The sequence below is a fragment of the Anolis sagrei genome, chromosome 3 (assembly GCF_037176765.1).
Source record: "Anolis sagrei isolate rAnoSag1 chromosome 3, rAnoSag1.mat, whole genome shotgun sequence".
Lineage (NCBI taxonomy): Eukaryota > Metazoa > Chordata > Lepidosauria > Squamata > Dactyloidae > Anolis > Anolis sagrei.
The window spans coordinates 1,717,606-1,731,177 of NC_090023.1; the positions used below are offsets into that span (position 1 = coordinate 1,717,606).

A 13,572-nucleotide genomic window follows, 5' to 3' on the forward strand; every position below is an offset into this window, starting at 1 on the left:
AAGACCTGCACCTTGAATTGGGACCGGCAACTTATCGGCAGCCAGTGGAGTTGCTTTAATAGGGACATATTTTCGAAGGCTTTCATGGCCAGGATCACTGGGTTGTTGTAGGTTTTTTCAGGCTATATGGCCATGTTCTAGAGGCATTCTCTCCTGACGTTTCGCCCCTTAATACAGTTCCTCATGTTATGGTGACCCCCAGCCATAACATTATTTTTGTTGTTACTTCATAATTGTAATTTTGCTACTGTTATTAATCGTAATGTAAATATCAGATACCCAGGATGTATTTTCATTCACCGGACCAAATTTGGCACAAATACCTGGTGGAGTTTGGGGGGGGGGGGGGTTGATTTTGTCATTTGGGAGTTGTAGTTGCTGGGATTTATAGTTCACCTACAATCAAAGAGCATTGTGAACTCCATCAATGATGGAATTAAATTATACTTGGCACACAGAACTCCCATGACCAAGAGGAAATACTGGAAGGGTTTGGTGGGCATTGCCCTTGAGTTTTGGAGTTGTAGTTCACCTACATTCAGAGAGCACTGTGGACTCAAACAATGACGGATCACCACCAAACTGGCACGAATTCTCAATATGCCCAAATGTGAACACTGCTGGAGTTTGACATTGAGAGTTGTACCTGCTGGGATTCATAGTTCACCTACAATCAAAGAGCATTCTGAACCCCACCAATGATAGAATTGAGCCAAACTTCCCACACAGAACCCCCATGATCAACAGAAAAGACTGTATTTTTGATGGTCTTCAGCGGCCCCTATGACACCCCCTCGCGACCCCCACAGGGGTCCTGACCCCCAGGTTGAGGCATTTAAATGCCTTATAGTCCGAAAAAACCTACTTTAATAGGGACGTTGTAGACTCCGTATAACTGGCTCCTGTTAGAAGCCTTGCTGCTGACCTTTGCATCGGTTGGAATTTCCAGGCCATCAAGGGCAGCCCCACGTAGAGTGCATTGCAATAATACAGTCTGGATGACACCAAAGCGTGGACCACCATGGCCAAGTCCAACTTCTCGAGGCATGGTCACAGCACGAGCTCTGCAAAGAAGGTCCTCCTGGCCACTGCCAACACCTGAGTGTCAAGCAACAGTGTTGAATCCAGGTGAACCCCCAAGCTGCGGACCTCTGCCCTCAAGGGGAGTGGAACCATGCTGAGCACAAGAAGACCCTTCTTGGCCCCACGACTGACCAGCAGGACCTCTGTCCATCTCACTCCTTGTTATCTCACCTCCATTCTTAACTAGGAGCCATTTCTCAGTTGGATGTTTGCAACTTGGGGGCGGCCTAAACCTTACGCAAAATCACAGCAGCATTGCACACAGTTGACCACAATCTTTGGACCCACTGCCTTATAGAATCATAGAATCATAGAATCAAAGAGTTGGAAGAGACCTCCTGGGCCATCCAGTCCAACCCCATTCTGCCAAGAACAGGAACATCGCATTCAAATCACCCCTGACAGATGGCCATCCAGCCTCTGCTTAAAAGCTTCCAAAGATGGAGCCTCCACCACACTCCGGGGCAGAGAGTTCCACTGCTGAACGGCTCTCACAGTCAGGAAGTTCTTCCTCATGTTGGAGTCAGGCTGTCCTCCTTTCTCCACAACCGTGGACAGCGAGTGGAGAGGGGAGGCCTGGTCTCTGAGAGGTCCCCTCTCTCTCTCTGGTGGGGTTCCTCCTCAGGGGGCCATTCTCTCCCCTCTGGTGTTTAACATCTCTATGCGACCCCTTGCTCAGCTGGTTCGAGGTTTTGGGCTGGAGTGTGACCAGTACGTCGATGACACTCAGCTGGTGCTGAAGATGGAAGGCCGACCGGACTCTGTACCTGATTGTTTCCATCTGTGCCTCATTGAGGCCGTGACTGGATGGCTGCGTGCCAGCAGGTTGAGGGTGAATCCAGCAAAGACGGAGATCCTATGGCTGGGTCGACCGGGCAGTGGGGATGTCCAGCGGCCTACCCTGGATGGCCAGGCGCTACGCCCATCATCGTTGGTCAAGAGTCTGGGAGTCCTTTTGGACCCTCTGCTGAGGATGGGGGCCCAGGTCTCCGCCGTGAGCTTTCCCCTGCGGCAGGCTAGACGGCTGGCCCCTCCCTGTCCAGGGACGACCTAGCTATGGTCATCCAGGCCACGGTCATCTCAAGACTGGACTACTGCAACGACCTCTACATTGGCCTACCTCTGTTGGGGATCCGGAAGCTCAAACTGGTACAAAATGCAGCCGCTCGGCTTCTTGCGGGAATTCCGATGAGATGCCACATCACCCCAATCTTATGGCAGTTGCATTGGTTCCCCATTGAGCACCGGATCACTTTCAAAGGGATGGGACTCACCTTGAAGGCCTTGCATGGTCTGGGGCCGATGGACCTGAGGGACCGCCTCCTCACCCCCTCCCAACCCCAGAGATCCCTCCGTTCTGAGGACCAGGATCTCTTGGAAGTCCCCAGTGTCAAGACCTTGTGTCTAACAGCAACCAGGCGCAGAGCCTTCACAGCAGTGGCACCCTCACTCTGGAACACTCTGCCACCCGAAGTCCATGCCTTGCGGGACTTACCAGCTTTCCGAAGGGCATGTAAGACATAGTTTCGACAGGCCTTTGATCTTTGATATTTCTGTTTTTAAATGGTTTTAAATTGCTTTTAAATTGTGTTAGATTTTAGCCATTCTTGTAAGCCGCTCCGAGCCCCAGGGGAGTGGCCGCATAGAAGTTCAAATAATAAACAAACAAACAAACAAACAAACAAATAAATAAATAAAGGTGACTCAGAGCAGCTTGTGGATAATTGGGGGGGGGGGATAGGGTCCACGAGCCCCACTGTGGCCAAGTCCAGCTTCTCGAGGCATGGTTGCAGTTGGTGCACAAGCTTGAACTTAGTGTCAAGCGATAGCGTTGAATCCAGGAGGACCCCCAAGCTATGGACCTCCGCCCTCAGGGGGAGTGGGACCACACTGAGCACAAGTAGCCACCCTAGACCCCGCTCGGCCCCACAACTGACCAGCAGGACCTCTGTCCCACTCACTCCTGCTCGGCCCCACAACTGACCAGCAGGACCTCTGTCCCACTCACTCCTGCTCGGCCCCACAACTGACCAGCAGGACCTCTGTCCCACTCACTCCTGCTCGGCCCCACAACTGACCAGCAGGACCTCTGTCCCACTCACTCCTGCTCGGCCCCACAACTGACCAGCAGGACCTCTGTCCCACTCACTCCTGCTCGGCCCCACAACTGACCAGCAGGACCTCTGTCCCACTCACTCCTGCTCGGCCCCACAACTGACCAGCAGGACCTCTGTCCCACTCACTCCTGCTCGGCCCCACAACTGACCAGCAGGACCTCTGTCCCACTCACTCCTGCTCGGCCCCACAACTGACCAGCAGGACCTCTGTCCCACTCACTCCTGCTCGGCCCCACAACTGACCAGCAGGACCTCTGTCCCACTCACTCCTGCTCGGCCCCACAACTGACCAGCAGGACCTCTGTCCCACTCACTCCTGCTCGGCCCCACAACTGACCAGCAGGACCTCTGTCCCACTCACTCCTGCTCGGCCCCACAACTGACCAGCAGGACCTCTGTCCCACTCACTCCTGCTCGGCCCCACAACTGACCAGCAGGACCTCTGTCCCACTCACTCCTGCTCGGCCCCACAACTGACCAGCAGGACCTCTGTCCCACTCACTCCTGCTCGGCCCCACAACTGACCAGCAGGACCTCTGTCCCACTCACTCCTGCTCGGCCCCACAACTGACCAGCAGGACCTCTGTCCCACTCACTCCTGCTCGGCCCCACAACTGACCAGCAGGACCTCTGTCCCACTCACTCCTGCTCGGCCCCACAACTGACCAGCAGGACCTCTGTCCCACTCACTCCTGCTCGGCCCCACAACTGACCAGCAGGACCTCTGTCCCACTCACTCCTGCTCGGCCCCACAACTGACCAGCAGGACCTCTGTCCCACTCACTCCTGCTCGGCCCCACAACTGACCAGCAGGACCTCTGTCCCACTCACTCCTGCTCGGCCCCACAACTGACCAGCAGGACCTCTGTCCCACTCACTCCTGCTCGGCCCCACAACTGACCAGCAGGACCTCTGTCCCACTCACTCCTGCTCGGCCCCACAACTGACCAGCAGGACCTCTGTCCCACTCACTCCTTGTTGTCTCACCTCCATTCCCAACTAGGAGCCATTTCTCAGTTGGATGTTTGCAACTTGGGGGCGGCCTACACCCTACACAAAAGGAGACTCAGAGCAGCTTGTGGACAATTGGGGGTCCCCGCATAGGGTCCACGAGCCCCTCCTCCAGGCCAGGCCACCCTTTTAGCCACCCCCTTTCTCTCCCCCCTAGACCCCCATGTCCCCCAAGAGAGAGGCAGAGTCAGCACAGTGTTGCATTGGGTGACGTTTATTGATATTGATGGTGGTGTTGGTGGTGTCACTTTTCCAGGGGTGGGATTAGAGTTTGGGGGTCACCAGGCTGGTGGGGCATCAGGGGGGCTTGGCCTCTTCCTCCTCCTCAGTGGTACCGGCGGGACAGACCGTGGGCCACGGAGTTGCACAGCTTCTGGCAGGCGGCGTGGCAGGCCGGAGTGAAGTCCTTCCCAAAGTGGGAGGCCAGCATCACGATCAGGACGTCGCCCAGCAGCTGCAAGAGATGGGGGGGGGGGGGTGTCACAGGAGAAAGCAGAGGTCAGGAAGGAAAGGCTTAAGCCTCCACTGGCTGAATCAGGCTGGACTAGATGCCCTCTGGAGGTCCCTTCCACTGGCTGAATCAGGCTGGACTAGATGCCCTCTGGAGGTCCCTTCCACTGGCTGAATCAGGCTGGACTAGATGCCCTCTGGAGGTCCCTTCCACTGGCTGAATCAGGCTAGACTAGATGCCCTCTGGAGGTCCCTTCCACTGGCTGAATCAGGCTAGACTAGATGCCCTCTGGGGGTCCCTTCCACTGGCTGAATCAGGCTAGACTAGATGCCCTCTGGAGGTCCCTTCCACTGGCTGAATCAGGCTAGACTAGATGCCCTCTGGAGGTCCCTTCCACTAGCTGAATCAGGCTGGACTAGATGCCCTCTGGAGGTCCCTTCCACTGGCTGAATCAGGCTGGACTAGATGCCCTCTGGAGGTCCCTTCCACTGACTGAATCAGGCTGGACTAGATGCCCTCTGGGGGTCCCTTCCACTGGCTGAATCAGGCTGGACTAGATGCCCTCTGGAGGTCCCTTCCACTAGCTGAATCAGGCTGGACTAGATGCCCTCTGGAGGTCCCTTCCACCGGCTGAATCAGGCTGGACTAGATGCCCTCTGGAGGTCCCTTCCACTGGCTGAATCAGGCTGGACTAGATGCCCTCTGGAGGTCCCTTCCACTGGCTGAATCAGGCTGGACTAGATGCCCTCTGGAGGTCCCTTCCACTGGCTGAATCAGGCTGGACTAGATGCCCTCTGGAGGTCCCTTCCACTGGCTGAATCAGGCTGGACTAGATGCCCTCTGGGGGTCCCTTCCAACTCTAATGGGAGATAGGCTGCCTGGAGTCTTCTCTGCTTGAGGCTTTTAAAAAGAGGCCATCTGTTGAGGGTGCTTTGGTTGTGCATGCCTTTCCTAGCAGAAAAGGGTTAGACTGGATGACCTTTGGGGGTCCCTTCCAACTCCCGGATCCCTTGATTATATAAACAGAGGCTGGATGGCCATCTATGGGGAGGGCTTGGATGGTGCCTCCTTGCCTGGTGGAAAAGAGGTTGGACTGGATGACCTTTGGGGGTCCCTTCCAACCCTGTGGTTCCAATGGCTTTAAGAGACAAAGACCCCTCTTTGTGAGACTGGGGTCCAGGCACCATCACAAGCCCCCCTTAGCCGGCCATAGTGGGCAACATGCACACACACACACACACACACACACACACACAATCAAACAGGGAATCCTGGCATTGTTGTTGTTGTTGTTATTTTACTGAAACATTATTATTATTATTATTATTATTATTATTATTATTATTATTATTATTATTCTGCCACAAAAACACAGTATGACCCAGCAAATGAGATCTATATGCTGGATTTCATATCACAAAATCACAAGTTGAATACTTCCCAAGCGTTTAGGAATGTGTGATGTGTGTGTGTGTGTGTGTGTGTGTGTGTGTGTGTGTGTGTATATATATATAAAGAGAGAGCGAGAGTCTAAAGTCAGAAGGGGCCTCTAGAGGTCATCCACTCCAACCCCAACCTGGTATAAAGGAAAGGACACCATCTGATCCCGCCCGACAGATGGCCCTCCAGCCATAGATGTGATAGATGTGATAGAATATATAGGTGTGTGTGTGTGTGTGTGTGGAGAGAGACTAAAGTCAGAGGGGAACGCTAGAGGCCACCCACTTCAATCTCCTTCTGTTTAAATGATGGACACCATCTGATCCTTCCCAACAGATGGCCCTCCAGCCATAGCTATGATGCATATTATATATATGTACACAAACACACATATATACATAAATATATGGAGAGAGACTAGAGTCAGAAGGGACCCTAGAGGCCATCCACTCTGACCCCATTCTGTTAAAAAGGACACAATTCAATCCCTCCCTACAGATAGCCCTCCAACCATAGCTATGACGGATATGAAAGAATATATATATATATACACACATACATACACAGACATACAGAGAGAGAGAGAGAATCAGAAGGGACCCTAGAGGCCATCCACTCCAACCCCATTCTGTTATAAATGAAGGACACCACCCAATCCCTCCCGACAGATGGCCCTCTAGCTGTAGATTGAAATTATACAGTTGTGAGTTCTCTTCCTGCCTTAGAAAAGGAGGAAGTGGCTGCAACCAAATCCCAGAGAATAATGGGATATTGAGTGTCCTGCCTCATTGGACCACACTATCCACTCTATCCACGCACACTATCCAGGCTTGCCCTTCCTCGCAAGGACGGCGCTCCCTGACCCACTCACAGAGAAGTTGACGGGGTCCACGTGGAGCTTGTCGCAGTGCAGCTCGCTCAGCTTGGCGAAGGTGTCCTTGATGTTGTCCAGGTTCTTGACCGCCTCGCCGAAGGCGGTCAGCACCTTCTTGCCGTGGGCCTTGATCTTGGCATTGCCGCAGATGGCCGCCGCGTTGGAGAGGTTGCCGAAGTCGGGGAAGAACCTCTGGGTCCAGGGGTAGACCACCAGCAGGCTGCGGGAAAGGGAGGAGGGGGAGGGGGAGGAGGGGTCAAGCAGAGGTCAAGGGTCAACATGGCCCAGGTCTTAGCCAACTTGGGTCCTCCGTCCAGGTGTTTTGGACTTCAACTGCATTGTGTCAGTGCTAGCTAATGAGCCTCCTAGCTTTTTCCCATCCTCTATGAGAAGATTGATGGCCTTGCTGGGTCAACCAGATTCCTACACCCAGATACATCCCCACTTAAGTGGCTGAGGGGGTAAAGGAAAGGCTCTTAGGAATTCTGGGAGTTGGAGTCCAAGTTTGCCCATGCCCACATTAAGCAAGGACATCATTATTTAGTGCTAGCTAATGAGCCTCCTAGTTTGTTCCCATCCTCTATGAGAAGATTGATGGTCTTGCTGCGTCAACTAGAGTCCTACTCCCAGATACATCCCCACTTAAGCAGCTGAAGGGGGAAATGAAGGGGCCTGAGGCCAGGAATTATGGGAGTTGGAGTCCAAAACACCAAGTTGGCCCAAGCCTGCCCTAGAGGGACCTCCCAAACGTCCATCCCATCCATCAAGGACAGCATCATAAACATAGAGGGATAGATCGGACATTTCTCAGGACCTAATGCTTAGTGGTGGTCATACCTGCCCTAGAAGGACCTCCCAAACGTCCATCCCATCCATCAAGGACAGCATCGTAAACATAGATGGATAGATCGGACCTTCCTCAGGACCTAATGCTCAGTAGTGGTCATACCTGCCCTAGAGGGACCTCCCAAACTCCATCCCATCCATCAAGGACAACAGCGTAAACATAGATGGATAGATCGGACCTTCCTCAGGACCTAATGCTTAGTGGTGGTCATACCTGCCCTAGAGGGACCTCCCAAACTCCATCCCATCCATCAAGGACAGCATCGTAAACATAGAGGGATAGATCGGACCTTCCCCAGGACCTACTGCTTAGTGGCGGTCATACCTGCCCTAGAGGGACCTCCCAAACTCCATCCCATCCATCAAGAACAGCATCATAAACATAGATGGATAGATCGGACCTTCCTCTGGACCTACTGCTTAGTGGTGGTCATACGTGCCCTAGAGGGACCTCCCAAACTCCATCCCATCCATCAAGAACAGCATCATAAACATAGATGGATAGATCGGACCTTCCTCAGAACCTACTGCTTAGTGGTGGTCATACCTGCCCTAGAGGGACCTCTCAAACTCCATCCCATCCATCAAGAACAGCATCATAAACATAGATGGATAGATCTGACCTTCCTCAGGACCTAATATTTAGTGGTGGTCATACCTGCCCTAGAGGGACCTCCCAAACTCCATCCCATCCATCAAGAACAGCATCGTAAACATAGAGGGATAGATCGGACCTTCCTCAGAACCTACTGCTCAGTGGTGGTCATACGTGCCCTAGAGGGACCTCCCAAACTCCATCCCATCCATCAAGAACAGCATCGTAAACATAGATGGATAGATCGGACCTTCCTCAGGACCTACTGCTTAGTGGTGGTCATACGTGCCCTAGAGGGACCTCCCAAACTCCATCCCATCCATCAAGAACAGCATCATAAACATAGATGGATAGATCGGACCTTCCTCAGGACCTACTGCTTAGTGGTGGTCATACCTGCCCTAGAGGGACCTCCCAAACTCCATCCCATCCATCGTAAACATAGAGGGATAGATCAGACCTTCCTCAGGACCTACTGCTTAGTGGTGGTCATACGTGCCCTAGAGGGACCTCCCAAACTCCATCCCATCCATCAAGAACAGCATCGTAAACATAGAGGGATAGATCGGACCTTCCTTAGAACCTACTGCTTAGTGGTGGTCATACCTGCCCTAGAGGGACCTCCCAAACTCCATCCCATCCATCGTAAACATAGAGGGATAGATCAGACCTTCCTCAGGACCTACTGCTTAGTGGTGGTCATACGTGCCCTAGAGGGACCTCCCAAACTCCATCCCATCCATCAAGGACAGCATCGTAAACATAGACGGATAGATCGGACCTTCCTCAGGACCTAATGCTCAGTAGTGGTCATACCTGCCCTAGAGGGACCTCCCAAACTCCATCCCATCCATCAAGGACAACAGCGTAAACATAGATGGATAGATCGGACCTTCCTCAGGACCTACTGCTCAGTGGTGGTCATACCTGCCCTAGAGGGACCTCCCAAACTCCATCCCATCCATCAAGGACAGCATCATAAACATAGAGGGATAGATTGGACCTTCCTCAGAACCTACTGCTTAGTGGTGGTCATACCTGCCCTAGAGGGACCTCCCAAACTCCATCCTATCCATCAAGGACAGCATCGTAAACATAGAGGGATAGATCAGACCTTCCTCAGGACCTACTGCTTAGTGGTGGTCATACGTGCCCTAGAGGGACCTCCCAAACTCCATCCCATCCATCAAGGACAGCATCGTAAACATAGATGGATAGATCGGACCTTCCTCAGGACCTACTGCTTAGTGGTGGTCATACCTGCCCTAGAGGGACCTCCCAAACTCCATCCCATCCATCGTAAACATAGAGGTATAAATCAGACCTTCCTCAGGACCTACTGCTTAGTGGTGGTCATACCTGCCCTAGAGGGACCTCCCAAACTCCATCCCATCCATCAAGGACAGCATCGTAAACATAGACGGATAGATCGGACCTTCCTCAGGACCTACTGCTCAGTGGTGGTCATACCTGCCCTAGAGGGACCTCCCAAACTCCATCCCATCCATCGTAAACATAGAGGGATAGATCAGACCTTCCTCAGGACCTACTGCTTAGTGGTGGTCATACCTGCCCTAGAGGGACCTCCCAAACTCCATCCCATCCATCAAGGACAGCATCGTAAACATAGATGGATAGATCGGACCTTCCTCAGGACCTACTGCTTAGTGGTGGTCATACCTGCCCTAGAGGGACCTCCCAAACTCCATCCCATCCATCGTAAACATAGATGGATAGATCGGACCTTCCTCAGAACCTACTGCTTAGTGGTGGTCATACCTGCCCTAGAGGGACCTCCCAAACTCCATCCCATCCATCGTAAACATAGAGGGATAGATCAGACCTTCCTCAGGACCTACTGCTCAGTGGTGGTCATACGTGCCCTAGAGGGACCTCCCAAACTCCATCCCATCCATCAAGGACAGCATCGTAAACATAGAGGGATAGATCGGACCTTCCTCAGGACCTACTGCTCAGTGGTGGTCATACCCATCCCATCCCGTAAACATAGACCATAGATTGGACATTCCTCAGGACCTAATGTTTAGTGGTGGTCATACTAAGTGGTGGTCATTACCAGGCCAGGGCATCTCCGCCCATCTGGGCGATGTCCACTTTGCTCCAGCAGTTGGCGATGAGCTGCTTCTCCTCTGCGGTCCAGTGCACCATGGTTGAAGCGGTGTTGGTGGGGTCTGCGTTGGCTGGAGGGGTCACAGGCACGGGGGTCTCTCTCTCTCTCGAGGGAACTGAGCCCAGGGTCTCCTCCCAGGCCGGTCTTTATACCCGGCGCCTCCAAGGGTGGGGCCCTCCGAGGTGGGGTGCTCCATCGGGTGGGACGAGATAGCAACCAGCCCTGCGAGGTGGACCCAGGGGTGTGGGGCTGGGCGGGCGGCAGGCGCTCCCTCCCACTTTATCAGCATGGCCAGGAGATCTCCACCAGAGAAGCCTCGAGAACCCACGGAGGCCATCCAGTCCAGCCCCTTCCTGCCGGGAAGGAGGAGGAGGAGGACACCACCCAAGTTCTCCCGGCATCTTAGGAGGCCTCAAGCTGGACATCAGACAACGGTGTGATGCAGCACCAAAAATGTCCATGCAGTTGACTGGGATTGTTATTATTAGAATCCTAGAATCCTGGAGTTGGAGGAGGAGACCCTGGATGTGCAGCAGGTTAAATTGCTGACCTGCTGACTTTGCTGACCAAAAGGTCGGCGGTTCGAATCCAGCTGCTTTGAACACGATTGTCCTGCTTTTTGGTAGTGGGTTGACTGGATGACCCTCTTTCAACTCTATGATTCTATTATTCAAACAAGGGAGGTGAGCTCCCGCTGTTAGCCCCAGCTTCTGCCAACCTAGTAGTTCAGAAACATGCAAATGTGAATAGATCAATACGTTATAATAATAATAATAATAATAATAATAATAATAATAATAACTTTATTTATATACTGCTCTATCTTCCCATGACCTTGAAGGAGCTGGGGGTGGTGACGGCCAACAGGGAACTCTGGCGTGGGCTGGTCCATGAGGTCATGAAGAGTCGGAAGCGACTGAACAAATGAACAACAACTATCTTCCCAAGCGGTTTCCAAGTAACATCATCAATACATACAGAGTAAACAACAGGTAGCCCTTCTGTGGGAGGATAAGGGTGCTCCATGCAGTCATGCCTATGGCCACATGACCTTGGAGGTGTCTACGGACAACGCCAGCTCTTCAGCTTAGACATGGAGATGAGCACCAACTCCCCAGAGTTGGACATGACTAGACTTCATGTCATGGAGAAACCTTTACCTAGAGTTGGAAGAGACCTCATGACCCATCCAGTCCAACTCCTTCTTGTAGTTTAAAGCCATTGAAGCCATCTAAGATATCTCAAGGTATCTTCAACTTATGGTCATCTAAAACATCTCAAGGTATCTTCAACTTATGGTCATCTCATAGAATCATAGAATCCTAGAGTTGAGAGCAACCTCGTTGGCCATCCAAATCCATTCTGCCAAGAAGCAGGAAAATCACATTCAAAGCTCCCTCAACAGGTGGTCATCGAGCCTCTCTTTAAAAGAAGGAGTCTCCACCACACTCCCTCCGGGGTAGAGAGAGAGAGAGTTCCACTGCTGAACAGCTCTCTCTCACACACAGACAGGAAGTTCTTCCTCAGGTGGAATCAGGTGGAATCTCCTTCCTTCCTTGTAGTTTGAAGGCATTGCTCCATTGAGTTCTAGTCCCCAAGGCAGCTGAAAACAAGCCTGCTCCCTCCTCCCTAGGACTTCCCCTCCCATCTTGACCCCTGGTCCTCACCATGTCTGCTCTCAGCCTTCTCTTCTTCAGGCTCAACATGCCCATCTCTTTCAGCCGCTCCTCATAGGGCTTGTTCTCCAGACCCTGGATCCTTGGAGTCTCCCTCTTCCTTTGGACACATTCTAGCTGAGGGTCCATACCTCCCTTCAATTGTGTGCCCAGAATGGGACATAGTGTGATTCCAGGTAAAGTGGAGTATCTAGCATTTGCCCCTGTTGAATTTCATTGTGTTCGTTTTGGCCCATCATCTCTCTCATCTGTGGAGATGGTTTTTGCATTCTGCTCCTGTCTCCTGGAGTCTTGGCTCTCCCTCCCCATTTGGTCCTTTCTGCAAACTTGATGATCCTGCCTTCTCGCCCTTCATCTAAGTCATTAGTAAAGATCCTGATCAGGACCGGGCCCAGGACGGAACCCTGCTTGTGGCACTCCACTCGTCACTTCTTTCCAGGATGAAGAAGAGGAAGCCTTGGGGAGAACCACTCTCTGGGTTCCAACTAACCAGTTACAGACCCATCTCACTGTAGTTTTGCCTAGCCCACTTGGCGGGGACAAGAGACAGGGCCTTCTCAGTGGTGGCCCCTCGGCTGTGGAATGCCCTTCCTACAGAAAGCATTGAGCCAGGGCCATTAAAGAGATGTTAAGCTGTATTCGCACAGTTAAAATTGGGAAGTCCTTGGGAAGTCTGACTTGGCCATGGTGGTCCACACTCTGGTTACATCCCATATAGACTACTGCAACGCTCTCTACGTGGGGCTGCCTTTGAAGACTGTCTGAAAGCTTCAAATAGTCCACTATTTGGCAGTCAGGATACTAACAGGAGCGGCGCTCAGGGAGCGTACAACTCCTCTGTTGCACCAGCTCTACAGCTCCTACCAGACACAATTCAAAGTGCTGGCATTAGCCTATAAAGCCCTAAATGGTTCTGGCCCAACTTACCTGTCTGAACGCATCTCCTCCTATGAACCAGCTAGGACGTTAAGATCATCTGTTGTAATTTTACAGTTTTTTAATACTGAAATATTAATATTAATACTAACAGAAAGGAGGAAAGCATGAAAATGAACAAAATCTGGCTACCAGTATTAAAAAACTCTAAAATTACAACAGCACAACAACAGAGAGGAAACAAACAAGGACATCTAATCACCTCTCCACAAAAGTTTGCTCCAGGCACTGCCAGGCCATCAAATGCTAATTAAAGTTGAAACATTCACACCTAGCTCCAGCAGACAAGAGTCCTTTGTTCCACCCTGGTCATTACACGGATATATAAACCCTTTTTCCTACTTCCAACAGACCTCACTACCTCTGAGGATGCTGGCCATAGATGCAGGCGAAACATCAGGAGAGAATGCCT

At 52.1% G+C, this 13,572-nt stretch overlaps 1 protein-coding gene and 1 long non-coding RNA gene across 2 annotated transcripts; both read right to left on the minus strand.

Annotated features, from left to right (window-relative positions):
- Nucleotides 1–4,409: 4,409 nt before the first annotated feature.
- Nucleotides 4,410–10,682, minus strand: LOC137096688 (hemoglobin subunit beta-1). The gene is made up of 3 exons (XM_067466394.1): nt 10,495–10,682; nt 6,974–7,196; nt 4,410–4,665 (listed from the first exon to the last, which is right to left on the minus strand). Exons 1-3 carry the CDS (start codon nt 10,584–10,586, stop codon nt 4,537–4,539), a joined length of 444 nt encoding a protein of 147 aa, XP_067322495.1. The 5' UTR covers nt 10,587–10,682; the 3' UTR covers nt 4,410–4,536.
- On the minus strand, nt 7,998–9,716 carry LOC137096689 (uncharacterized). The gene is made up of 2 exons (XR_010909613.1): nt 9,088–9,716; nt 7,998–8,988 (listed from the first exon to the last, which is right to left on the minus strand). It is a non-coding gene; the product is annotated as an uncharacterized lncRNA (long non-coding RNA).
- Nucleotides 10,683–13,572: the final 2,890 nt, after the last annotated feature.